At 66.6% G+C, this 24501-nt stretch overlaps 1 protein-coding gene across 1 annotated transcript in view; it reads left to right on the top strand.

The window, feature by feature from the left end:
• Window positions 1-7372: 7372 nt before the first annotated feature.
• Window positions 7373-24501, top strand: part of tomm34 (translocase of outer mitochondrial membrane 34) — a 60859-nt gene continuing 43730 nt past the window's right edge. The window contains exon 1 of the mRNA XM_087994703.1: window positions 7373-7677. Coding sequence (XP_087850829.1) covers window positions 7536-7677 — 142 coding nt within the window. The 5' untranslated portion in view covers window positions 7373-7535. The remainder of the gene's footprint in view (window positions 7678-24501) is intronic.

The raw sequence follows: 24501 nt of genomic DNA, 5'->3' as shown, positions 1-24501 counted from the left end.
CTGGCAATCACACAGCAAAGTGCAAATAATGAGAAAGTTCACAATCGAGGAGGGAGAGAGAGGGAGGAGTCTCTCCTTAACACAGGAAACGAAATCAGAGCAAATTTCTTTCTCTTTCGATTTCCTTTCAAGCCTGCCTCCGGTTGGGAGGGGAGAGTGCGCTCACTCTTTACTCCGGTTGTACATTGTCGAAACTTAAAAAAGCAGCTCACTCGTGAGGCTTGGCCTTGCAGCTCGTGTTAAACTGCATTTAGGCAGCGCCGGTCACCCCTCGCGACCCATTAACTTGATGCTCTTTGACGGCACCGAAGAGAAATGTGGCATCCCCTTCAGCAGCCCAGTGAAAGGGTTTTCAGTAAAGGGCTTGCCCAGATTACACAAGCCTTATTAGCTTCAAAACTTAATAAGGACAAGGAGGCCATTCATCCCCTGCTCTGCCATTTATTAAGATCACGATTGGAACCACAAATCCACATTCCCATCCTCCCTTACAACGTTTCACCCCCCAAATTTATCAAGGGTCTGTCCCACGTCGACTTTAGACACACTTAAACACTGCTCCCACCACCTTTTCAAGAGAAGGTTCCAACTCTCAGCAATCAGAAAAAATATTCCACTGTTTTAAATGGGCACCTCCTTATTTTTAAACAGTGACTCATTCTCGATTTTCCCTGTAGAGGAAACAACCTGTCCACATCGCTCCAGGCAAGATCATTCCACGTGATAGGATCTAATTCCAGAATTTTACGTTGCTCTCTCGATTAATTGGCGAGCACAAATACCAGGAGATCTGAACCCCAGCCAAACAGAAACCTGTCATTATTTATGTTACATTATTTATGTATTTATGTTAAGTCTTAAATCTTACTCCTGTGTTCTTTTTTGGAAATAAATCTGGCTTGATAATTGACAAGAAATTGACATGGATTTTTTGTTTTTCTTTTTGCCATTTCTTTAAAAAAGTAAACACTTAGGGTTTGAGTTCCAATTGAGGGACATTGTAATTCACAGGTTGGTTGTGGGAATGAGGATCATCACTTCTTAAGAACAGCTTTTCGCCCACTGCATTAGAGTTGATCTTTCTCTGCACCTTTTCTGCAGCTACAACACTATGTTCTGCATTCTGTTCTATTACCCTGATGTACTTATAAGGTATGATTTGTCTGTACAGCACGCAAAACAGCACTTCTTACTGTATATTGGTACATTACAATAATAAATCGGATCAAATCACAGTGGTGGAGGGGTTGAGTTAGGGTGTAAGGATGAGAAATTTACACAACTAGCACATATGCAGGACTTATAAATAAAAACTGGAAGAACTGTGGATGCTCTAAATCAGAGACAGAATTAGAAATTGCTGGAAAAGCTCAGCAGGTCTGGTAGCATCTGTGGAAAGAAAGCAGAGTAAACGTTTTGGATTAACTCAAGGGTTTTGAGGAAGGGTCACTCAACCCGAAATTTAAAATCACACAACACCAGGTTATAGTCCAACAGGTTTAATTGGAAGCACTAGCTTTTGGAGCGACGCTCCTTCATCAGGTGGTTGTAGGAGCAGCGCTCCGGGAGCTAGTGCTTCCAATTAAACCTGTTGGACAATAACCTGGTGTTGTGTGATTTTTAACTTTGTACATCCCAGTCCAACAGCGGCTTTTCCAAATCATTGACCCGAAATGTTAACCCTGATTCCTCTCCACAGGTGCTGCCAGATCACCTGGGCTTTTCCAGTAATTTCTATTTTTGCTGCAGCACTTATGACATGGGAATGCATCACAAGGTCCTTCACAGGAAAGTCAAAAAAGACACTATTAGCAGGGCCAGAGTTTGGTCAACATGTTTAACAAATAGTTTTAAAACAAGACAGGAGGTAGAATGGTCTTGAGGGATATTCCAGAGCTTAGGATGCACTTGGCTGAAGGTTGAACTGGCATAAAGAGGTTAAAGTTGCAAGTGTTCAGGTGAGTGCAAGGACTGGATGCCAGATTACATTCAACATCATCCAGGACAAAAGAGCCCTCATGACTGACAATCTCTGTGCCACCAATTACCAGCCTCAGCAGTGTGCACCACAGCAAATCAGTAACACGTCTTTGACAGTACCTTCCAAATCTACAGACTCCATCAACTAGATGGGACACGGGCAGCAGATACTTGGACACACTACCACCTGCTAGTTTCCCTCTATCCTGATTTGGAAATGTCTCTGGATGAAAATACAGGAACTGCTACAGCAGCACTATGGCTCAAGGAGGTAACTTGCCTCACCTTCTAAACAGCTTTCAGTGATGGGCTATAAAATGTTGACATTACCAGAAAGAATATAGTGCATTGCTCACCCTTCCATGGCTTCTGTTTGAAATACATTGTGTAAAGAGTCATAGCATTTGTGATGACCACTAGCACAACCCCTCCTTCCCACAGCACCTTCCCATGTAACCGCAGAAGGTGCAACCCTGCTCCTTCACCTCCTTCCTGCTCACCATCCAAGGGCCTAAATAGTCTTTCCAGATGAAGCAGCATTTCACCTGTACCTCCTTCAATCTGGTTTATGACATTTGCTGCACCCAATGTGGCCTACTCTGCTTTGGGGAAACCAAACTCTGGGTGACTGCTTTGCAGAACACTTCCAGTCTGTGCACAAGCATGACCTCAACATTCCCATAGCTGGTCATTTCAACACATCACCCTGCTCACATGCTCACTTGTCTGTCCTCAGAACACTGCAATATTCCAGTGAATCACAGTGCAAAATCTCCTCTTCAGAATCGGCACTTTGCAATGTTTTGGATTTAATACTGAGTTCAATATCTTCAGATTGTGAACCCATTTCTTCCCTTTCAATAGCTTTCTTTGTTACATTCTCTGTCACCGTGTCCTCTCTCCCCTCCTCCCCCACTCCAGTGGGACTGTCTTTTTCTTTCCAGTTTGATGGTTAGACACAACATTGTTCTACCGTTCTCACATTCCAATCCCTTAATCTGAACTATCAACATCCTTTCTCCCCAGCACTCACCTCCCCCACTATTGCGTAAATGCTGCTCCCTCCACATTTCACGTCAGCTCTGATGAAGAGTCATCCAGCCTGGGCTCCTACCTGAAACGTTGATTCTCCTGTTCTTCGGATGCTGCATGACCTGCTGTGCTTTTCCAGTAACACACTCTTACCACTGTGATCTCTAACATGTGTTGTTTTCATAGCATTTGTAGAACACAGAAGGAGGGCCTTTATCCTATTGAGTCAGTGCTGATCATCGAGCATTTATCTATCCCAATTCTATTTTTTTTCACAAAATCACATTTTCTAGAACTTGGCCTGTACCCTTGTATGCTATAGCCTTTCAAGTATCCTGTATTCACCTAAATATTTCTTACATGCCTTGACAGATCCTGTTTCTATCACCATTTCCAGCAGTGAGTTTCCTATCCTCTTTACCCTTTGGGAGAAAAAAACATTTCCTGAAATCTCCTCTAAACCTTCTGTTCTTTACCTTAATGTTGTACCCTCCACCAAGGGGAAAGGTTTCTCCTTACCTACCCTGTTCCTATAATGGAGTAGCAGCCAGGACAGAGATTTTGTCAGAATAAAAGCAAATTACTGCGGATGCTGGAGTCTGAAACCAAAAGAGAAAATGCTGGAAAATCTCAGTAGGTCTGGCAGCATCTGTAAGGAGAAAAAAGAGCTGACGTTTCGAGTCTAACTGACCCTTTGTCAAAGCCTAGATTTTAAGGAGTGTTTTAAAGAATGAAGGAGAGGTGTAGGGAGAAACTCTTGAATTTAGGGCCCAGGCAGCTGAAGACATTGCCTTCAATGGTGGAGTGATTAAAATTGTGGATTCCCAACAAAGCTCCTTCTAATTATTTTTAAAATGCCACATGGACCTCTGATATTCATGTGCAATATCTTTACTTTCAAATCCCTCCATGCCTTCACAGTTCCTTGCATTGTAATCTCCTCCACCTCTTCAAGTTTTTAAGATATCTACGTTCCTCTAATTCTCATTTCTTGATTACCCCCAGTTTTACTCACTCCACAATTCTACAATATAAAAAGAAATTGGCAGCTGGACCTGAATTTTCCTGGGCTCTAAAGTCCCTATAGTTCTGTAACTTACCTCTCTTAATACACTTTTTAAATCTACCTTTTTGACTGAACATTTGGTCAGTCAAACCTGTTGGAATTTTTTGAAGAGGTGACAAGTAGGTTAGACCAGGGAAACCCAGTGGATGTGGTCTATCTAGACTTTCAAAAGGCCTTTGATAAGGTGCCACACGGGAGGCTGCTGAGCAAGGTGAGGGCCCATGGTGTTCGAGGTGAGCTGCTGGGATGGATTGAGGATTGGCTGTCTAACAGAAGGCAGAGAGTTGGGATAAAAGGTTCTTTTTCAGAATGGCAGCCGGTGACGAGCGGTGTCCCGCAGGGTTCGGTGCTGGGGCCACAGCTGTTCGCATTATATATTAATGATTTGGATGAGGGAACCGGGGGCATTCTAGCGAAGTTTGCCGATGATACGAAGTTAGGTGGACAGGCAGGTAGTTCTGAGGAAGTGGGGAGGCTACAGAAGGATCTAGACAGGTTGGGAGAGTGGTCCAGGAAATGGCTGATGGAATTTAACGTGAGCAAGTGCGAGGTCTTGCACTTTGGCAAAAAGAATAAAAGCATAGACTACTTTCTAAATGGTGAGAAAATTAATAAAGCCAAAGCACAAAGGGATCTGGGAGTGCTAGTCGAGGATTCTCTAAAGGTAAACATGCAGGTTGAGTCCGTGATTAAGAAAGCGAATGCAATGTTGTCTCTTATCTCAAGAGGGTTGGAATATAAAAGCAGAGATGTACTACTAAGACTTTATAAAGCTCTGGTTAGGCCCCATTTGGAGTACTGTGTCCAGTTTTGGTCCCCACACCTCAGGAAGGACATACTGGCACTGGAACGTGTCCAGCGGAGATTCACACGGATGATCCCTGGAATGACAGGTCTAACATATGAGGAACGGCTGAGGATACTGGGATTGTATTTGTTGGAGTTTAGAAGATTAAGGGGAGACTTAATAGAGACGTACAAAATAATACATGGCTTGGAAAAGGTGGATGCTAGGAAATTGTTTCAGTTAAACGAGGAGACTAGGACCCGTGGACACAGCCTTAGAATTAGAGGGGGTCATTTCAGAACAGAAATGCGGAGACATTTCTTCAGCCAGAGAGTGGTGGGCCTGTGGAATTCATTGCCACGGAGTGTAGTGGAAGCCGGGACGCTAAATGTCTTCAAGGCCGAGATTGATAGATTCTTGTTGTCTAGAGGAATTAAGGGCTACGGGGAGAACGCTGGTAAGTGGAGCTGAAATGCGCATCAGCCATGATTGAATGGCGGAGTGGACTCGATGGGCCGAATGGCCTTACTTCCACTCCTATGTCTTATGGTCTTATGGTCATCTGAGATTACCTCATTTGGGTCTTTTTTTTGCTATCAAAGGACGACAGAAATATCGTTGAGAAGTATCAGCCTTGGTAGTTATGGCTTTTGCCCCACCCCAAGCAGTTCAACACAATATGGGATGGCACGGTGGCTCAGTGGTTCGCACTGCTGCCTCACAGCACCAGAATCCCAGGTTCGGTTACCAACTTGGGTGACTGTGTGGAGTTTGCACATTCTCCCCGTGTCTGCGTGGATTTCCTCTAGGTGCTCTGGTTTCCTCCCACAGTCCAAAGATGTGCAGGGCAGGTGAATTGGCCACGCTAAATTTCCCGTAGTGTTAGGTGCATTAGTCAGAGGGGAAATGGGTCTGGGTGAGTTGCTCTTCGGAGGGTCTGTGTGTTCTGGTTGGGGCCTGTTTCCACACTGTACGTAATCTAATATGAACCTCTCAGCACAGCCCTGAGGGGCAACTATACATCAGAGGTGTTGTCTTCCAACTGAAATCCTCTGAGATGGATGCAAATTACTCTAGTTGTACAATTTTAAAGGTGAGTAGGAGAGGTCTCACAGCAATTTTAGCCAATTTCTGATTTTAACCAACATCACTGCGGCAGAGAGTATTAAATTTATGATCACATCACTGTTTATGGGAGCATGCTGTGCCTAAACTGACTGCTGCAGTTCCTATATTATAAACAGTGACTACACAACCAAAGGGTGTAAAGGCTCAGTGATATCAGAGAGAGATGATTGATAGTGGTTTAATCAGAGGGTCACCACGCCTCAGGTGAGGGGAAGAAATTAAGGAGAGTCCTTCTTGGGAACCTCAGCTGTTGGTGTTACTCTGCATTGTGACCCAGCCATTGAGCCAACTGAACTAAAAACTGAAAGAACTGTGAACGCAATAAATCAGAAACAAAAATAGAAGTTAATACTGCTTGTAATAGGCTGGGGCTGTTTTCCCTCCAGCATTGGAGGTTGAGGGTTGACCACATAGAGGTTTCTAAAATCATGAGGGGCATGGATGGGATATATAGACAAAGTCTTTTCTCTGGGATCGGGGAATCCAGAACTAGAGGGCATAGGTTTAGGGTGAGAGGGGAAAGATATAAAAGAGACTTGAGGGGCAACTTTTTCACTCAGAGGGTGGTACGTGTATGGAATGAGCTGCCAGAGGAAGTGGTGGAGGCTGGTACAACTGCAACATTTAAAAGGCATTTGGATGGGTATATGAATAGGAAGGGTTTGGAGGGATATGGGCCGGGTGCTGGCAGGTGGGACGAGATTGGGTTCGGATATCTGGTCAGCATGGACGGGTTGGACAGGAGGGTCTGTGTCCGTGCTGTACATCTCTATGGCTTCTCAGCCTTAACATTTCGATAGCACCTTTCGCAACTTTTAGCAGGAAACTGCTGAAAAGGCTCAGCAGGTCTGGCAGAGAAAGCGGAGTTAACGTTTCCAGTGGAGAAGGAGAAAATGAGGAGTGCAGATGCTGGAGATCAGAGTTGAGAGAGTGTTGCTGGTAAAGCACAGCAGGTCAGGCAGCATCCGAGGAGCAGGAGAGTCAATGTTTCGGCATAAGCCCTTCATTAGGAATGCCCAGTCGAGTGCCCCTTCCCCAGGTCACTCAACCTAAAACCTTTACTCTGGTTTCTCTCCACAGATGCTGCCAGACCTGCTGAGCTTTTCCAGCTGAGGGTTGGGAAAGGCGCTACAGCAATGTCAAAGCTGAGGAGTCTGAGCAGCATTAAGGCGCCCCCAGTGGCTGGGAGGAGTGAGTGAGTTGCAGCGTGACATGTTGACACGGACTCTCCCCATTGTCAGGGATTGGGCGGTGAAGCGGCACATTCTCCACCCTCCGTCCCCGGGTTAAACAGCTCACTGCTGGGACGCTGCCCGCACCCGGCCCCGGCACCGGCACCGGACCAACCCGCTCCACCCCGGACCCGGACCCAGACCTCAGCCTCAGGACCCGGCCCCGGCCCCGGCCCCGGCCCCGGACCCAGACCCAGACCCCGGCCCCAGACTCAGCCCCAGGCCCCGGCACAACCCGCTCAGCCCCAGGCCTCTACCCCGGCCCCAGCCTCAGGCCCCGACCTCTCCCTCTCCCCCGGCCCCAGCCCCGATGACGGGCCGCTCCCGGGGCCCGGCCTCCGGCGCCGCGGCGCTCCAGTTGAAAAGCGCCGGTAACGAGCTGTTCCAGCACGGCCAGTTCGGGCAGGCGGCGGAGCGGTACAGCCAGGCCATCAGCGGCCTCACCCAGACAGGTACCCGCACGGGGGGGGGGGGGGAACGGGGGAGTGGGGTGGGTGGGAGGGGAACGGGGGAGGGGGTGGGAACGGGGGAGTGGGGTGGGTGGGAGGGGAACGGGGGGGGGGTGGGTGGGAGGGGAACGGGGGAGGGGGTGGGGGTGGGGGGGAGGGGAACGGGGGGGGGTGGGTGGGAGGGGAACGGGGGAGGGGGTGGGGGGGAGGGGAACGGGGGAGGGGGGGGTGGGAACGGGGGGGGGAGGGGGAGGGGGTGGGGTGGGAGGGGAACGGGGGAGGGGGAGGGGGTGGGGTGGGAGGGGAACGGGGGAGGGGGAGGGGGTGGGGTGGGAGGGGAACGGGGGAACGGGAGGGGGTGGGGGGGAGGGGAACGGGGGGGGTGGGTGGGAGGGGAACGGGGGAGGGGGTGGGGGGAAACGGGGGAGGGGGGGGTGGGAGGGGAACGGGGGAGGGGGGGGTGGGAGGGGAACGGGGGAGGGGGTGGGGGTGGGGGGGAGGGGAACGGGGGGGGGTGGGTGGGAGGGGAACGGGGGAGGGGGTGGGGGGGAGGGGAATGGGGGAGGGGGGGGGGAACGGGGGAGGGGGGGTGGGAACGGGGGAGGGGGGGAGGGGGGGGTGGGAACGGGGGAGGGGGGGAGGGGGGGCTGGGGTGGGAGGGGAACGGGGGAGGGGGAGGGGGTGGGGGGGAGGGGAACGGGGGAACGGGAGGGGGTGGGGGGGAGGGGAACGGGGGGGGTGGGTGGGAGGGGAACGGGGGAGGGGGTGGGGGGGAGGGGAACGGGGGAGGGGGGGAGGGGAACGGGGGGGGTGGGTGGGAGGGGAACGGGGGAGGGGGTGGGTGGGAGGGGAACGGGGGAGGGGGTGGGTGGGAGGGGAACGGGGGAGGGGGTGGGGGGGAACGGGGGAGGGGGGGTGGGAACGGGGGAGGGGGGGGTGGGAGGGGAACGGGGGAGGGGGGGGTGGGAGGGGGGAGGGGGGGTGGGGGGGGGAGGGGGGGGTGGGAGGGGGGAGGGGGGGTGGGGGGGGGAACGGGGGTGGGGGGGGGAGGGGGGGGTGGGAGGGGGGAGGGGGGGTGGGGGGGGGAGGGGGGGTGGGGGGGGGAACGGGGGTGGGGGGGGGAACGGGTGGGGGTGGGGGGGGGAGAGGGGGGGTGGGGGGGTGGGAACGGGAACGGGGGGGAGAGGGGGGGTGGGGGGTGGGAACGGGAACGGGGGAGGGGGGGGTTGGGGGGGGAACGGGGGGGTGGGAACGGGGGAGGGGGGGGGAACGGGGGGGTGGGAACGGGGGAGGGGGGGGAACGGGGGGGGGGGGGGAACGGGGGGGTGGGAACGGGGGAGGGGGGGGAACGGGGGGGGTGGGAACGGGGGAGGGGGGGGGAACGGGGGGGTGGGAACGGGGGAACGGGTGGGAACGGGGGAGGGGGGGGGGAACGGGGGGGTGGGAACGGGGGAACGGGGGGGAACGGGGGAGGGGGAACGGGGGAACGGGGGGGAACGGGGGAGGGGGGGGGAACGGGGGGGTGGGAACGGGGGAGGGGGGGGGAACGGGGGGGTGGGAACGGGGGAACGGGGGGGAACGGGGGGGTGGGAACGGGGGAACGGGGGGGTGGGGGGGGAACGGGGGGGTGGGAACGGGGGAGGGGGGGGTGGGGGGGGAACGGGGGGGTGGGAACGGGGGAGGGGGGGGTGGGGGGGGAACGGGGGGGTGGGGGGGAACGGGGGGGTGGGAACGGGGGAGGGGGGAACGGGGGGGTGGGAACGGGGGAGGGGGGGGTGGGGGGGGAACGGGGGGGTGGGAACGGGGGAGGGGGGGGTGGGAACGGGGGAGGGGGGGGTGGGAACGGGGGAGGGGGGGGAACGGGGGAGGGGGGGGTGGGAACGGGGGAGGGGGGGGAACGGGGGAGGGGGGGGTGGGAACGGGGGAGGGGGGCTGGGGGGGGGAGGGGGGGAACGGGGGAGGGGGGGGTGGGAACGGGGGAGGGGGGGGTGGGGGGGGGAGGGGGGGGTGGGGGGGGGGAGGGGGGAACGGGGGAGGGGGGGGTGGGAACGGGGGAGGGGGGGGAACGGGGGAGGGGGGCTGGGGGGGGGAGGGGGGGAACGGGGGAGGGGGGCTGGGGGGGGGAGGGGGGGAACGGGGGAGGGGGGGGTGGGGGGGGGAGGGGGGGGAACGGGGGAGGGGGGGGTGGGGGGGGGAGGGGGGGAACGGGGGAGGGGGGGGAGGGGGGGGAACGGGGGAGGGGGGGGTGGGGGGGGAACGGGGGAGGGGGGGGTGGGGGGGGGAACGGGGGAGGGGGGGGAGGGGGGGGAGGGGGGGGAACGGGGGAGGGGGGGGTGGGGGGGGGAACGGGGGAGGGGGGGGGAGGGGGGGTGGGGGGGGGAAGGGGGGAGGGGGGGGAGGGGGGGTGGGGGGGGGAAGGGGGGAGGGGGGGGGAGGGGGGGTGGGGGGGGGAAGGGGGGAGGGGGGGGGAGGGGGGGTGGGGGGGGGAAGGGGGGAGGGGGGGGAACGGGGGAGGGGGGAACGGGGGGGGGGGAGGGGGGGGAACGGGGGGGTGGGGGGGGGGGAGGGGGGGGAACGGGGGGGTGGGGGGGGGGGGAGGGGGGGGGAGGGGGGGGAACGGGGGAGGGGGGGGTGGGGGAACGGGGGAGGGGGGGGTGGGGGGGGGGAGGGGGGGGAACGGGGGAGGGGGGGGTGGGGGAACGGGGGAGGGGGGGGTGGGGGGGGGAGGGGGGGGAACGGGGGAGGGGGGGGTGGGGGGGGGTGGGGGGGGGAGGGGGGTGGGGGGGGGAGGGGGGGGTGGGGGGGGGAGGGGGGTGGGGGGGGGAGGGGGGGGTGGGGGGGGGGGGTGGGGGGGAACGGTGGGGGGGGGAGGGGGGGGAACGGGGGAGGGGGGAGGGGGGGGGGGAGGGGGGGGTGGGGGGGGGGTGGGGGGGAACGGTGGGGGGGGGAGGGGGGGGAACGGGGGAGGGGGGAGGGGGGGGGGGAGGGGGGGGTGGGGGGGGGAGGGGGGGGTGGGGGGGGGAGGGGGGGGAACGGTGGGGGGGGGAGGGGGGGGAACGGGGGAGGGGGGGTGGGGGGGGGAGTGAGAACGGGGGAGTGTGGTTGGGGGGAGGGAGAACGGGGGAGTGTGGTGGGGCGGGAGTGTGGTGGGGGGGGAGGGAGAACGGGGGAGTGTGGTGGGGGGGGGAGTGTGGTGGGGGGGGAGGGAGAACGGGGGAGTGTGGTGGGGGGGGGGAGTGTGGTGGTGGGGGGGGAAGTGTGGTGGGGGGGGGGGAGTGTGGTGGGGGGGGGGGGAGTGTGGTGGGGGGGGGGGGAGTGTGGTGGGGGGGGGGGAGTGTGGTGGGGGGTGGGGGAGTGTGGTGGGGGGGGGGGGAGTGTGGTGGGGGGGGGGGAGTGTGGTGGGGGGGGGGGGAGTGTGGTGGGGGGGGGAGTGTGGTGGGGGGGGAGTGTGGTGGGGGGGGGGGAGTGTGGTGGGGCGGGAGTGTGGTGGTGGGGGAGGGAGAACGGGGGAGTGTGGTGGGGCGGGAGTGTGGTGGGGGGGGAGGGAGAACGGGGGAGTGTGGTGGGGGGGGAGTGTGGTGGGGGGGGAGTGAGAACGGGGGAGTGTGGTGGGGGGGGAGTGTGGTGGGGGGGGAGTGAGAACGGGGGAGTGTGGTGGGGGGGGAGTGTGGTGGGGGGGGAGGGAGAACGGGGGAGCGTGGTGGGGGGGGGAGTGTGGTGGGGGGGAGGGAGAACGGGGGAGCGTGGTTGGGGGGGAGGGAGAACGGGGGAGCGTGGTGGGGGGGGAGAGAGAACGGGGGAGTGTGGTGGGGGGGGAGTGAGAACGGGGGAGTGTGGTGGGGGGGGAGTGTGGTGGGGGGGGAGGGAGAACGGGGGAGCGTGGTGGGGGGGGGAGTGTGGTGGGGGGGAGGGAGAACGGGGGAGCGTGGTTGGGGGGGAGGGAGAACGGGGGAGCGTGGTGGGGGGGGAGAACGGGGGAGCGTGGTGGGGGGGGAGAGAGAACGGGGGAGCGTGGTGGGGAGGGAGAGAGAACGGGGGAGCGTGGTGGGGAGGGAGAGAGAACGGGGGAGCGTGGTGGGGAGGGAGAGAGAACGGGGGAGCGTTGTGGGGAGGGAGAGAGAACGGGGGAGCGTGGTGGGGAGGGAGAGAGAACGGGGGAGCGTGGTGGGGAGGGAGAGAGAACGGGGGAGCGTGGTGGGGGGGGAGAGAGAACGGGGGAGCGTGGTGGGGGGGGAGGGAGAACGGGGGAGCGTGGTGGGGGGGGAGGGAGAACGGGGGAGCGTGGTGGGGGGGGAGGGAGAACGGGGGAGCGTGGTGGGGGGGGAGGGAGAACGGGGGAGCGTGGTGGGGGGGGAGGGAGAACGGGGGAGCGTGGTGGGGGGGGAGGGAGAACGGGGGAGCGTGGTGGGGGGGGAGGGAGAACGGGGGAGCGTGGTGGGGGGGGAGGGAGAACGGGGGAGCGTGGTGGGGGGGGAGGGAGAACGGGGGAGCGTGGTGGGGGGGGAGGGAGAACGGGGGAGCGTGGTGGGGGGGGAGGGAGAACGGGGGAGCGTGGTGGGGGGGGAGGGAGAACGGGGGAGCGTGGTGGGGGGGGAGGGAGAACGGGGGAGCGTGGTGGGGGGGGAGGGAGAACGGGGGAGCGTGGTGGGGGGGGAGGGAGAACGGGGGAGCGTGGTGGGGGGGGAGGGAGAACGGGGGAGCGTGGTGGGGGGGGAGGGAGAACGGGGGAGCGTGGTGGGGGGGGAGGGAGAACGGGGGAGCGTGGTGGGGGGGGAGGGAGAACGGGGGAGCGTGGTGGGGGGGGAGGGAGAACGGGGGAGCGTGGTGGGGGGGGAGGGAGAACGGGGGAGCGTGGTGGGGGGGGAGGGAGAACGGGGGAGCGTGGTGGGGGGGGAGGGAGAACGGGGGAGCGTGGTGGGGGGGGAGGGAGAACGGGGGAGCGTGGTGGGGGGGGAGGGAGAACGGGGGAGCGTGGTGGGGGGGGAGGGAGAACGGGGGAGCGTGGTGGGGGGGGAGGGAGAACGGGGGAGCGTGGTGGGGGGGGAGGGAGAACGGGGGAGCGTGGTGGGGGGGGAGGGAGAACGGGGGAGCGTGGTGGGGGGGGAGGGAGAACGGGGGAGCGTGGTGGGGGGGGAGGGAGAACGGGGGAGCGTGGTGGGGGGGGAGGGAGAACGGGGGAGCGTGGTGGGGGGGGAGGGAGAACGGGGGAGCGTGGTGGGGGGGGAGGGAGAACGGGGGAGCGTGGTGGGGGGGGAGGGAGAACGGGGGAGCGTGGTGGGGGGGGAGGGAGAACGGGGGAGCGTGGTGGGGGGGGAGGGAGAACGGGGGAGCGTGGTGGGGGGGGAGGGAGAACGGGGGAGCGTGGTGGGGGGGGAGGGAGAACGGGGGAGCGTGGTGGGGGGGAGTGTGGTGGGGGGGGGGGGAGTGTGGTGGGGGGCGGAGTGTGGTGGGGGGGGGGGGAGTGTGGTGGGGGGCGGAGTGTGGTGGGGGGGGGGGGGGAGTGTGGTGGGGGGCGGAGTGTGGTGGGGGGGGGGGGGAGTGTGGTGGGGGGCGGAGAGTGTGGTGGGGGGCGGAGTGTGGTGGTGGGGGGCGGAGTGTGGTGGGGGGGGGAGTGTGGTGGTGGGGGGGGGAGTGTGGTGGGGGGGGGAGTGTGGTGGGGGGGGTGAGTGTGGTGGGGGGGGGTGAGTGTGGTGGGGGGGGGAGTGTGGTGGGGGGGGGGGAGTGTGGTGGGGGGGGGGAGTGTGGTGGGGGGGGAGTGTGGTGGGGGGGGGGAGTGTGGTGGGGGGGGAGTGTGGTGGGGGGGGAGAGTGTGGTGGGGGGGGTGAGTGTGGTGGGGGGGGAGTGTGGTGGGGGGGGGGAGTGTGGTGGGGGGGGGGAGTGTGGTGGGGGGGGAGTGTGGTGGGGGGGGAGTGTGGTGGGGGGGGGGGGAGTGTGGTGGGGGGGGGGAGTGTGGTGGGGTGGGGGAGTGTGGTGGGGGGGGAGGGAGAACGGGGGAGGGAGGTGGGGGGGAGTGTGGTGCGGGGGGAGGGAGAACGGGGGAGTGTGGTGGGGGGGGAGTGTGGTGGGGGGGGAGGGAGAACGGGGGAGTGTGGTGGGGGGGGGAGTGTGGTGGGGAGGGAGAGAGAACGGGGGAGCGTGGTGGGGGGGGAGGACGGGGGAGTGTGGTGGGGGGGAGTGTGGTGGGGGGGGACTGTGGTGTGGGGGGGGAGTGTGGTGGGGGGTGAGTGTGGTGTGGGGGGGGAGTGTGGTGGGGGGTGAGTGTGGTGTGGGGGGGGAGTGTGGTGGGGGGTGAGTGTGGTGTGGGGGGGGAGTGTGGTGGGGGGTGAGTGTGGTGGGGGGGGGGAGTGTGGTGGGGGGGGGGGAGTGTGGTGGGGGGGGGGGAGTGTGGTGGGGGGGGGGGGAGTGTGGTGGGGGGGGGGGGGAGTGTGGTGGGGGGGGAGTGTGGTGGGGGGGGAGGGAGAACGGGGGAGTGTGGTGGGGGGGGGAGTGTGGTGGGGGGGGGAGTGTGGTGGGGGGGGAGGGAGAACGGGGGAGGGAGGTGGGGGGGAGTGTGGTGGGGGGGGAGTGTGGTGGGCGGGGAGTGTGGTGCGGGGGGAGGGAGAACGGGGGAGTGTGGTGGGGGGGGGAGTGTGGTGGGGGGGGAGGGAGAACGGGGGAGTGTGGTGGGGGGGGGAGAACGGGGGAGCGTGGTGGGGGGGGAGAGAGAACGGGGGAGCGTGGTGGGGAGGGAGAGAGAACGGGGGTGCGTGGTGGGGGGGGGAGAGAGAACGGGGGAGCGTGGTGGGGGGGGAGAGAGAACGGGGGAGCGTGGTGGGGGGGGAGGGAGAACGGGGGAGCGTGGTGGGGGGGGAGGGAGAACGGGGGAGCGTGGTGGGGGGGGAGGGAGAACGGGGGAGCGTGGTGGGGGGGGAGGGAGAACGGGGGAGCGTGGTGGGGGGGGAGGGAGAACGGGGGAGCGTGGTGGGGGGGGAGGGAGAACGGGGGAGCGTGGTGGGGGGGGAGGGAGAACGGGGGAGCGTGGTGGGGGGGGAGGGAGAACGGGGGAGCGTGGTGGGGGGGGAGGGAGAACGGGGGAGCGTGGTGGGGGGGGAGGGAGAACGGGGGAGCGTGGTGGGGGGGGAGGGAGAACGGGGGAGCGTGGTGGGGGGGGAGGGAGAACGGGGGAGCGTGGTGGGGGGGGAGGGAGAACGGGGGAGCGTGGTGGGGGGGAGGACGGGGGAGCGTGGTGGGGGGGGAGGGAGAACGGGGGAGCGTGGTGGGGGGGGGGAGGACGGGGGAGTGTGGTGGGGGGGAGTGTGGTGGGGGGCGAGTGTGGTGGGGGGCGAGTGTGGTGGGGGGGAGTGTGGTGGGGGGCGAGTGTGGTGGGGGGGGGGAGTGTGGTGGGGGGGGGGAGTGTGGTGGGGGGGGCGGGAGTGTGGTGGGGGGGTGAGTGTGGTGGGGGGGTGAGTGTGGTGGGGGGGTGAGTGTGGTGGGGGGGTGAGTGTGGTGGGGGGGGGGGGGTGAGTGTGGTGGGGGGGGGGGGGGAGTGTGGTGGGGGGGGGGGGGGAGTGTGGTGGGGGGGGTGAGTGTGGTGGGGGGGGTGAGTGTGGTGGGGGGGTGAGTGTGGTGGGGGGGTGAGTGTGGTGGGGGGGTGAGTGTGGTGGGGGGGTGAGTGTGGTGGGGGGGGTGAGTGTGGTGGGGGGGTGAGTGTGGTGGGGGGGGAGTGTGGTGGGGGGGGAGTGTGGTGGGGGGGGAGTGTGGTGGGGGGGGGGAGTGTGGTGGGGGGGGAGTGTGGTGGGGGGGGGGGGGGGGAGTGTGGTGGGGGGGGAGTGTGGTGGGGGGGGGGGGGAGTGTGGTGGGGGGGGAGTGTGGTGGGGGGGGGGGGAGTGTGGTGGGGGGGGGGGAGTGTGGTGGGGGGGGGAGTGTGGTGCGGGGGGAGGGAGAACGGGGGAGTGTGGTGGGGGGGGAGTGTGGTGGGGGGGGAGGGAGAACGGGGGAGTGTGGTGGGGGGGGAGTGTGGTGGGGGGGAGGGAGAACGGGGGAGTGTGGTGGTGGGGGAGGGAGAACGGGGGAGTGTGGTGGTGGGGGAGGGAGAACGGGGGAGTGTGGTTGGGGGGGGCGGGAGAACGGGGGAGTGTGGTTGGGGGGGGCGGGAGAACGGGGGAGTGTGGTGGGGGGGGAGGGAGAACGGGGGAGTGTGGTGGGGGGGGAGGGAGAACGGGGGAGTGTGGTGGGGGGGGGGGGAGTGTGGTGGGGGGGAGGGAGAACGGGGGAGTGTGGTGGGGGGGGAGTGTGTTGGGGGGGGAGGCAGAACGGGGGAGTGTGGTGGGGGGGGGAGTGTGGTGGGGGGGGAGTGTGGTGGGGGGGGAGGGAGAACGGGGGAGTGTGGTGGGGGTGGAGGGAGAACGGGGGAGTGTGGTGGGGGGGGAGTGTGGTGGGGGGGAGGGAGAACGGGGGAGTGTGGTGGGGGGGAGGGAGAACGGGGGAGTGTGGTGGGGGGGGAGGGAGAACGGGGGAGTGTGGTGGGGGGGGAGGGAGAACGGGGGAGTGTGGTGGTGGGGGAGAGAGAACGGGGGAGTGTGGTTGGGGGGGCGGGAGAACGGGGGAGTGTGGTTGGGGGGGCGGGAGAACGGGGGAGTGTGGTGGGGGGGGAGGGAGAACGGGGGAGTGTGGTGGGGGGGAGGGAGAACGGGGGAGTGTGGTGGGGGGGGAGGGAGAACGGGGGAGTGTGGTGGGGGGGGAGGGAGAACGGGGGAGTGTGGTGGGGGGGGGGAGTGTGGTGGGGGGGAGGGAGAACGGGGGAGTGTGGTGGGGGGGGAGTGTGTTGGGGGGGGAGGCAGAACGGGGGAGTGTGGTGGGGGGGGAGTGTGGTGGGGGGGGAGTGTGGTGGGGGGGGGAGGGAGAACGGGGGAGTGTGGTGGGGGGGGAGTGTGGTGGGGGGGAGGGAGAACGGGGGAGTGTGGTGGGGGGGGGAGTGTGGTGGGGGGGAGGGAGAACGGGGGAGTGTGGTGGGGGGGGAGTGTGGTGGGGGGGAGGGAGAACGGGGGAGTGTGGTGGGGGGGGAGTGTGGTGGGGGGGAGGGAGAACGGGGGAGTGTGGTGGGGGGGGAAGTGTGGTGGGGGGGAGGGAGAACGGGGGAGTGTGGTGGGGGGGAGTGTGGTGGGGGGGAGGGAGAACGGGGGAGTGTGGTGGGGGGGGAGTGTGGTGGGGGGGAGGGAGAACGGGGGAGTGTGGTGGGGGGGGGAGTGTGGTGGGGGGGGAGGGAGAACGGGGGAGTGTGGTGGGGGGGGAATGTGGTGGGGGGGAGGGAGGGGGGGGGAGTGTGGTGGGGGGGAGGGAGAACGGGGGAGTGTGGTGGGGGGGAGGGAGAACGGGGGAGTGTGGTTGGGGGGGGCGGGAGAACGGGGGAGTGTGGTGGGGGGGGAGGGAGAACGGGGGAGTGTGGTGGGGGGGGAGGGAGAACGGGGGAGTGTGGTGGGGGGGGGGGAGTGAGAACGGGGGAGTGTGGTGGGGGGGGAGTGTGTTGGGGGGGGAGGGAGAACGGGGGAGTGTGGTGGGGGGGGAGTGTGGTGGGGGGGGAGGGAGAACGGGGGAGTGTGGTGGGGGGGGAGTGTGGTGGGGGGGGAGGGAGAACGGGGGAGTGTGGTGGGGGGGGGAGTGTGGTGGGAGGGGGGGAGTGTGGTGGGAGGGGGGGAGTGTGGTGGGGGGGGGGAGTGTGGTGGGGGGGGGGGAGTGTGGTGGGGGGGGGGAGTGTGGTGGGGGGGGGGAGTGTGGTGGGGGGGGGGAGTGTGGTGGGGGGGGGGGAGTGTGGTGGGGGGGGGGAGGGGAGTGTGGTGGGGGGGGAGGGGAGTGTGGTGGGGGGGGGGGAGTGTGGTGGGGGGGGGGGAGTGTGGTGGGGGGGGGAGGGGAGTGTGGTGGGGGGGGGGAGTGTGGTGGGGGGGGGGGAGGGGAGTGTGGTGGGGGGGGGGGAGGGGAGTGTGGTGGGGGGGGGGGAGTGTGGTGGGGGGGGGGGAGTGTGGTGGGGGGGGGGGGAGTGTGGTGGGGGGGGGAGTGTGGTGGGGGGGGGGAGTGTGGTGGGGGGGGGGAGTGTGGTGGGGGGGGGAGGGGAGTGTGGTGGGGGGGGGGAGTGTGTTGGGGGGGGGAGTGTGGTGGGGGGGGGGAAGTGTGGTGGGGGGGGGAGTGTGGTTGGGGGGGGGGGGAGTGTGGTTGGGGGGGGGGGGGAGTGTGGTTGGGGGGGGGGGGGAGTGTGGTTGGGGGGGGGGGAGTGTGGTGGGGGGGGGGGGAGTGTGGTGGGGGGGGGGGGGGAGTGTGGTGGGGGGGGGGGGAGTGTGGTGGGGGGGGGGGGGGAGTGTGGTTGGGGGGGGGGGGAGTGTGGTGGGGGGGGGGGGTGTGGTGGGGGGGGGGGGTGGTGTGGTTGGGGGGGGGGAGTGTGGTGGGGGGGGGGAGTGTGGTTGGGGGGGGGGGGGAGAGTGTGGTGGGGGGGGGGAGAGTGTGGTTGGGGGGGGGGGAGAGTGTGGTTGGGGGGGGGGGAGAGTGTGGTTGGGGGGGGGGGAGAGTGTGGTTGGGGGGGGGGAGTGTGGTGGGGGGGGGAGTGTGGTGGGGGGGGGGGGAGAGTGTGGTGGGGGGGGGAGGGGAGTGTGGTGGGGGGGGGAGGGGAGTGTGGTGGGGGGGGGGGGAGTGTGGTGTGGTGGGGGGGGGGGGAGTGTGGTGTGGGGGGGGGGGGGGGAGTGTGGTGTGGGGGGGGGGGGGAGTGTGGTGTGGGGGGGGGGGGGAGTGTGGTGTGGTGGGGGTGGGGAGTGTGGTGTGGTGGGGGTGGGGAGTGTGGTGTGGTGGGGGTGGGGAGTGTGGTGGGGGGGGGGGGGGGAGTGTGGTGGGGGGGGGGAGTGTGGTGGGGTGGGAGGGAGAACGGGGGAGTGTGGTGGGGGGGGAGGGAGAACGGGGGAGTGTGGTGGGGGGGGAGTGAGAACGGGGGAGTGTGGTGGGGGGGGAGGGAGAACGGGGGAGTGTGGTGGGGGGGCGAGTGTGGTGGGGGGGGAGGGAAAACGGGGGAGTGTGGTGGGGGGGGAGTGTGGTGGGGTGGGAGGGAGAACGGGGGAGTGTGGTGGGGGGGGAGGGAGAACGGGGGAGTGTGGTGGGGGGGGAGTGAGAACGGGGGAGTGTGGTGGGGGGGGAGTGTGGTGGGGGGAGGGAGAACGGGGGAGTGTGGTGGGGGGGGAGGGAGAACGGGGGAGTGTGGTGGGGGTGCGAGTGTGGTGGGGGGGGAGGGAAAACGGGGGAGTGTGGTGGGGGGGGAGTGTGGTGGGGTGGGAGGGAGAACGGGGGAGTGTGGTGGGGGGGGAGGGAAAACGGGGGAGTGTGGTGGGGGGGGGGAGTGTGGGGGGGGGGAGGGAAAACGGGGGAGTGTGGTGGGGGGGGAGTGTGGTGGGGTGGGAGGGAGAACGGGGGAGTGTGGTGGGGGGGGAGGGAAAACGCTTGAGTGTGGTGGGGGGGGAGTGTGGTGGGGTGGGAGGGAGAACGGGGGAGTGTGGTGGGGGGGAGGGAGAACGGGGGAGTGTGGTGGGGGGGAGGGAGAACGGGGGAGTGTGGTGGGGGGGAGGGAGAACGGGGGAGTGTGGTGGGGGGGGAGAACGGGGGAGTGTGGTGGGGGGGGAGAACGGGGGAGTGTGGTGGGGGGGAGGGAGAACGGGGGAGTGTGGGGGGGGGGAGGGAGAACGGGGAAGTGTGGTGGGGGGGGAGAACGGGGGAGTGTGGTGGGGGGGGAGGGAGAACGGGGGAGCGTGGTGGGGAGGGAGAGAGAACGGGGGAGCGTGGTGGGGGGGGAGGGAGAACGGGGGAGCGTGGTGGGGGGGGAGGGAGAACGGGGGAGCGTGGTGGGGGGGGAGGGAGAACGGGGGAGCGTGGTGGGGGGGGAGGGAGAACGGGGGAGCGTGGTGGGGGGGGAGGGAGAACGGGGGAGCGTGGTGGGGGGGAGGACGGGGGAGTGTGGTGGGGGGGGAGTGTGGTGGGGGGGGAGTGTGGTGGGGGGGGAGTGTGGTGGGGGGGGGAGTGTGGTGTGGGGGGAGTGTGGTGGGGGGGAGGGAGAACGGGGGAGGGAGGTGGGGGGGAGTGTGGTGCGGGGGGAGGGAGAACGGGGGAGTGTGGTGGGGGGGGAGTGTGGTGAGGGGGGAGGGAGAACGGGGGAGTGTGGTGGGGGGGGAGTGTGGTGGGGGGGAGGGAGAACGGGGGAGTGTGGTGGGGGGGAGGGAGAACGGGGGAGTGTGGTGGGGGGGGAGTGTGGTGGGGGGGAGGGAGAACGGGGGAGTGTGGTGGGGGTGGAGGGAGAACGGGGGAGTGTGGTGGGGGGGGAGTGTGGTGGGGGGAGGGAGAACGGGGGAGTGTGGTGGGGGGGAGGGAGAACGGGGGAGTGTGGTGGGGGGGGAGGGAGAACGGGGGAGTGTGGTGGTGGGGGAGGGAGAACGGGGGAGTGTGGTGGTGGGGGAGGGAGAACGGGGGAGTGTGGTGGGGGGGGAGAACGGGGGAGTGTGGTGGGGGGGGAGAACGGGGGAGTGTGGTGGGGGGGAGGGAGAACGGGGGAGTGTGGTGGGGGGGGAGGAAGAACGGGGAAGTGTGGTGGGGGGGGAGAACGGGGGAGTGTGGTGGGGGGGGAGGGAGAACGGGGGAGTGTGGTGGGGAGGGAGAGAGAACGGGGGAGCGTGGTGGGGTGGGAGAGAGAACGGGGGAGCGTGGTGGGGAGGGAGAGAGAACGGGGGAGCGTGGTGGGGAGGGAGAGAGAACGGGGGAGCGTGGTGGGGAGGGAGGGAGAACGGGGGAGCGTGGTGGGGGGGGAGGGAGAACGGGGGAGCGTGGTGGGGGGGGAGGGAGAACGGGGGAGCGTGGTGGGGGGGGAGGGAGAACGGGGGAGCGTGGTGGGGGGGGAGGGAGAACGGGGGAGCGTGGTGGGGGGGGAGGGAGAACGGGGGAGCGTGGTGGGGGGGAGGACGGGGGAGTGTGGTGGGGGGGGGAGTGTGGTGGGGGGGGAGTGTGGTGGGGGGGGAGGGAGGTGGGGGGGGGAGTGTGGTGTGGGGGGAGTGTGGTGGGGGGGAGGGAGAACGGGGGAGGGAGGTGGGGGGGAGTGTGGTGCGGGGGGAGCGAGAACGGGGGAGTGTGCTGGGGGGGGAGTGTGGTGGGGGGGGAGGGAGAACGGGGGAGTGTGGTGGGGGGGGAGTGTGGTGGGGGGGAGGGAGAACGGGGGAGTGTGGTGGGGGGGAGGGAGAACGGGGGAGTGTGGTGGGGGGGGAGTGTGGTGGGGGGGGAGGGAGAACGGGGGAGTGTGGTGGGGGTGGAGGGAGAACGGGGGAGTGTGGTGGGGGGGTGAGTGTGGTGGGGGGGAGGGAGAACGGGGGAGTGTGGTGGGGGGGAGGGAGAACGGGGGAGTGTGGTGGGGGGGGAGAACGGGGGAGTGTGGTGGGGGGGAGGGAGAACGGGGGAGTGTGGTGGGGGGGGAGGGAGAACGGGGAAGTGTGGTGGGGGGGGAGAACGGGGGAGTGTGGTGGGGGGGGAGAACGGGGGAGTGTGGTGGGGGGGGGAGGGAGAACGGGGGAGTGTGGTGGGGAGGGAGAGAGAACGGGGGAGCGTGGTGGGGTGGGAGAGAGAACGGGGGAGCGTGGTGGGGAGGGAGAGAGAACGGGGGAGCGTGGTGGGGAGGGAGAGAGAACGGGGGAGCGTGGTGGGGGGGGAGGGAGAACGGGGGAGCGTGGTGGGGGGGGAGGGAGAACGGGGGAGTGTGGTGGGGGGGGAGAACGGGGGAGTGTGGTGGGGGGGAGGGAGAACGGGGGAGTGTGGTGGGGGGGGAGAACGGGGGAGTGTGGTGGGGGGGGAGGGAGAACGGGGGAGTGTGGTGGGGGGGGAGTGTGGTGGGGGGGGGAGTGTGGTGGGGGGGGAGGGAGAACGGGGGAGTGTGGTGGGGGGGGGAGTGTGGTGGGGGGGGAGGGAGAACGGGGGAGTGTGGTGGGGGGGGGAGGGAGAACGGGGGAGTGTGGTGGGGGGGGGAGGGAGAACGGGGGAGTGTGGTGGGGGGGGAGGGAGAACGGGGGAGTGTGGTGGGGGGGGAGAACGGGGGAGTGTGGTGGGGGGGGAGAACGGGGGAGTGTGGTGGGGGGGAGAACGGGGGAGTGTGGTGGGGGGGGGAGAACGGGGGAGTGTGGTGGGGGGGGAGGGAGAACGGGGGAGTGTGGTGGGGGGGGAGGGAGAACGGGGGAGTGTGGTGGGGGGGGGAGTGTGGTGGGGGGGAGGGAGAACGGGGGAGTGTGGTTGGGGGGGGGGGAGTGTGGGGGAGTGTGGTTGGGGGGGGGGGGGAGTGTGGTGGGGTGGGAGGGAGAACGGGGGAGTGTGGTGGGGTGGGAGGGAGAACGGGGGAGTGTGGTGGGGGGGGAGGGAAAACGGGGGAGTGTGGTGGGGGGGGAGTGTGGTGGGGTGGGAGGGAGAACGGGGGAGTGTGGTGGGGGGGGAGGGAAAACGGGGGAGTGTGGTGGGGGGGGAGTGTGGTGGGGTGGGAGGGAGAACGGGGGAGTGTGGTGGGGGGGGAGGGAAAACGGGGGAGTGTGGTGGGGGGGGAGTGTGGTGGGGTGGGAGGGAGAACGGGGGAGTGTGGTGGGGGGGAGGGAGAACGGGGGAGTGTGGTGGGGGGGGAGAACGGGGGAGTGTGGTGGGGGGGGAGAACGGGGGAGTGTGGTGGGGGGGGAGGGAGAACGGGGGAGTGTGGTGGGGGGGGAGGGAGAACGGGGGAGTGTGGTGGGGGGGGAGAACGGGGGAGTGTGGTGGGGGGGGAGAACGGGGGAGTGTGGTGGGGGGGAGGGAGAACGGGGGAGTGTGGTGGGGGGGGAGTGTGGTGGGGGGGGAGGGAGAACGGGGGAGTGTGGTGGGGGGGGGAGTGTGGTGGGGGGGGAGGGAGAACGGGGGAGTGTGGTGGGGGGGGGAGGGAGAACGGGGGAGTGTGGTGGGGGGGGAGGGAGAACGGGGGAGTGTGGTGGGGGGGGGAGGGAGAACGGGGGAGTGTGGGGGGGGGGAGGGAGAACGGGGGAGTGTGGTGGGGGGGGGAGAACGGGGGAGTGTGGTGGGGGGGGAGAACGGGGGAGTGTGGTGGGGGGGGAGAACGGGGGAGTGTGGTGGGGGGGGAGAACGGGGGAGTGTGGTGGGGGGGGAGAACGGGGGAGTGTGGTGGGGGGGGAGAACGGGGGAGTGTGGTGGGGGGGGAGAACGGGGGAGTGTGGTGGGGGGGAGAACGGGGGAGTGTGGTGGGGGGGGGAGAACGGGGGAGTGTGGTGGGGGGGGAGAACGGGGGAGTGTGGTGGGGGGGGAGAACGGGGGAGTGTGGTGGGGGGGGAGAACGGGGGAGTGTGGTGGGGGGGGAGAACGGGGGAGTGTGGTGGGGGGGGAGAACGGGGGAGTGTGGTGGGGGGGGAGAACGGGGGAGTGTGGTGGGGGGGGAGAACGGGGGAGTGTGGTGGGGGGGGAGGACGGGGGAGTGTGGTGGGGGGGGAGGGAGAACGGGGGAGTGTGGTGGGGGGGGAGTGTGGGGGAGTGTGGTGGGGTGGGAGGGAGAACGGGGGAGTGTGGTGGGGGGGGGAGTGTGGTGGGGGGGAGGGAGAACGGGGGAGTGTGGTTGGGGGGGGGGAGTGTGGGGGAGTGTGGTTGGGGGGGGGAGTGTGGTGGGGTGGGAGGGAGAACGGGGGAGTGTGGTTGGGGGGGGGGGGAGTGTGGGGGAGTGTGGTTGGGGGGGGAGTGTGGTGGGGTGGGAGGGAGAACGGGGGAGTGTGGTTGGGGGGGGGAGTGTGGTGGGGTGGGAGGGAGAACGGGGGAGTGTGGTTGGGGGGGGGAGTGTGGGGGAGTGTGGTGGGGGGGGAGGGAGAACGGGGGAGTGTGGTGGGGGGGAGAACGGGGGAGTGTGGTGGGGGGGAGAACGGGGGAGTGTGGTGGGGGGGGAGAACGGGGGAGTGTGGTGGGGGGGGAGAACGGGGGAGTGTGGTGGAGGGGGAGAACGGGGGAGTGTGGTGGGGGGGGAGAACGGGGGAGTGTGGTGGGGGGGGGAGAACGGGGGAGTGTGGTGGGGGGGGAGAACGGGGGAGTGTGGTGGGGGGGGAGGGAGAACGGGGGAGTGTGGTGGGGGGGGAGGGAGAACGGGGGAGTGTGGTGGGGGGGGAGGGAGAACGGGGGAGTGTGGTGGGGGGGGAGTGTGGTGGGGGGGAGGGAGAACTGGGGAGTGTGGTTGGGGGGGGGGAGTGTGGGGGAGTGTGGTTGGGGGGGGGAGTGTGGTGGGGTGGGAGGGAGAACGGGGGAGTGTGGTTGGGGGGGGGGGGGGAGTGTGGGGGAGTGTGGTGGGGGGGGGAGGGAGAACGGGGGAGTGTGGTTGGGGGGGGAGTGTGGGGGAGTGTGGTGGGGGGGGGAGGGAGAACGGGGGAGTGTGGTGGGGGGGGAGGGAGAACGGGGGAGTGTGGTGGGGGGGAGGGAGAACGGGGGAGTGTGGTGGGGGGGGAGGGAGAACGGGGGAGTCTGGTGGGGGGGAGGGAGAACGGGGGAGTGTGGTGGGGGGGGGAGTGTGGTGGGGGGGGAGTGTGGTGGGGGGGAGGGAGAACTGGGGAGTGTGGTTGGGGGGGGGGGAGTGTGGGGGAGTGTGGTTGGGGGGGGAGTGTGGTGGGGTGGGAGGGAGAACGGGGGAGTGTGGTTGGGGGGGGGGGGAGAGTGTGGGGGAGTGTGGTGGGGGGGGGAGGGAGAACGGGGGAGTGTGGTTGGGGGGGGGGGGGAGTGTGGGGGAGTGTGGTGGGGGGGGAGGGAGAACGGGGGAGTGTGGTGGGGGGGGAGGGAGAACGGGGG

The sequence above is a fragment of the Chiloscyllium plagiosum genome, unplaced genomic scaffold (assembly GCF_037043375.1).
Source record: "Chiloscyllium plagiosum isolate Xiang-an unplaced genomic scaffold, Cpla_swu_hap1 HiC_scaffold_15, whole genome shotgun sequence".
Classification (NCBI taxonomy): Eukaryota; Metazoa; Chordata; class Chondrichthyes; order Orectolobiformes; family Hemiscylliidae; genus Chiloscyllium; species Chiloscyllium plagiosum.
The sequence above is the reverse complement of the archived record's forward strand: the minus strand, read 5'-3'. Positions and strand labels throughout refer to the sequence as shown.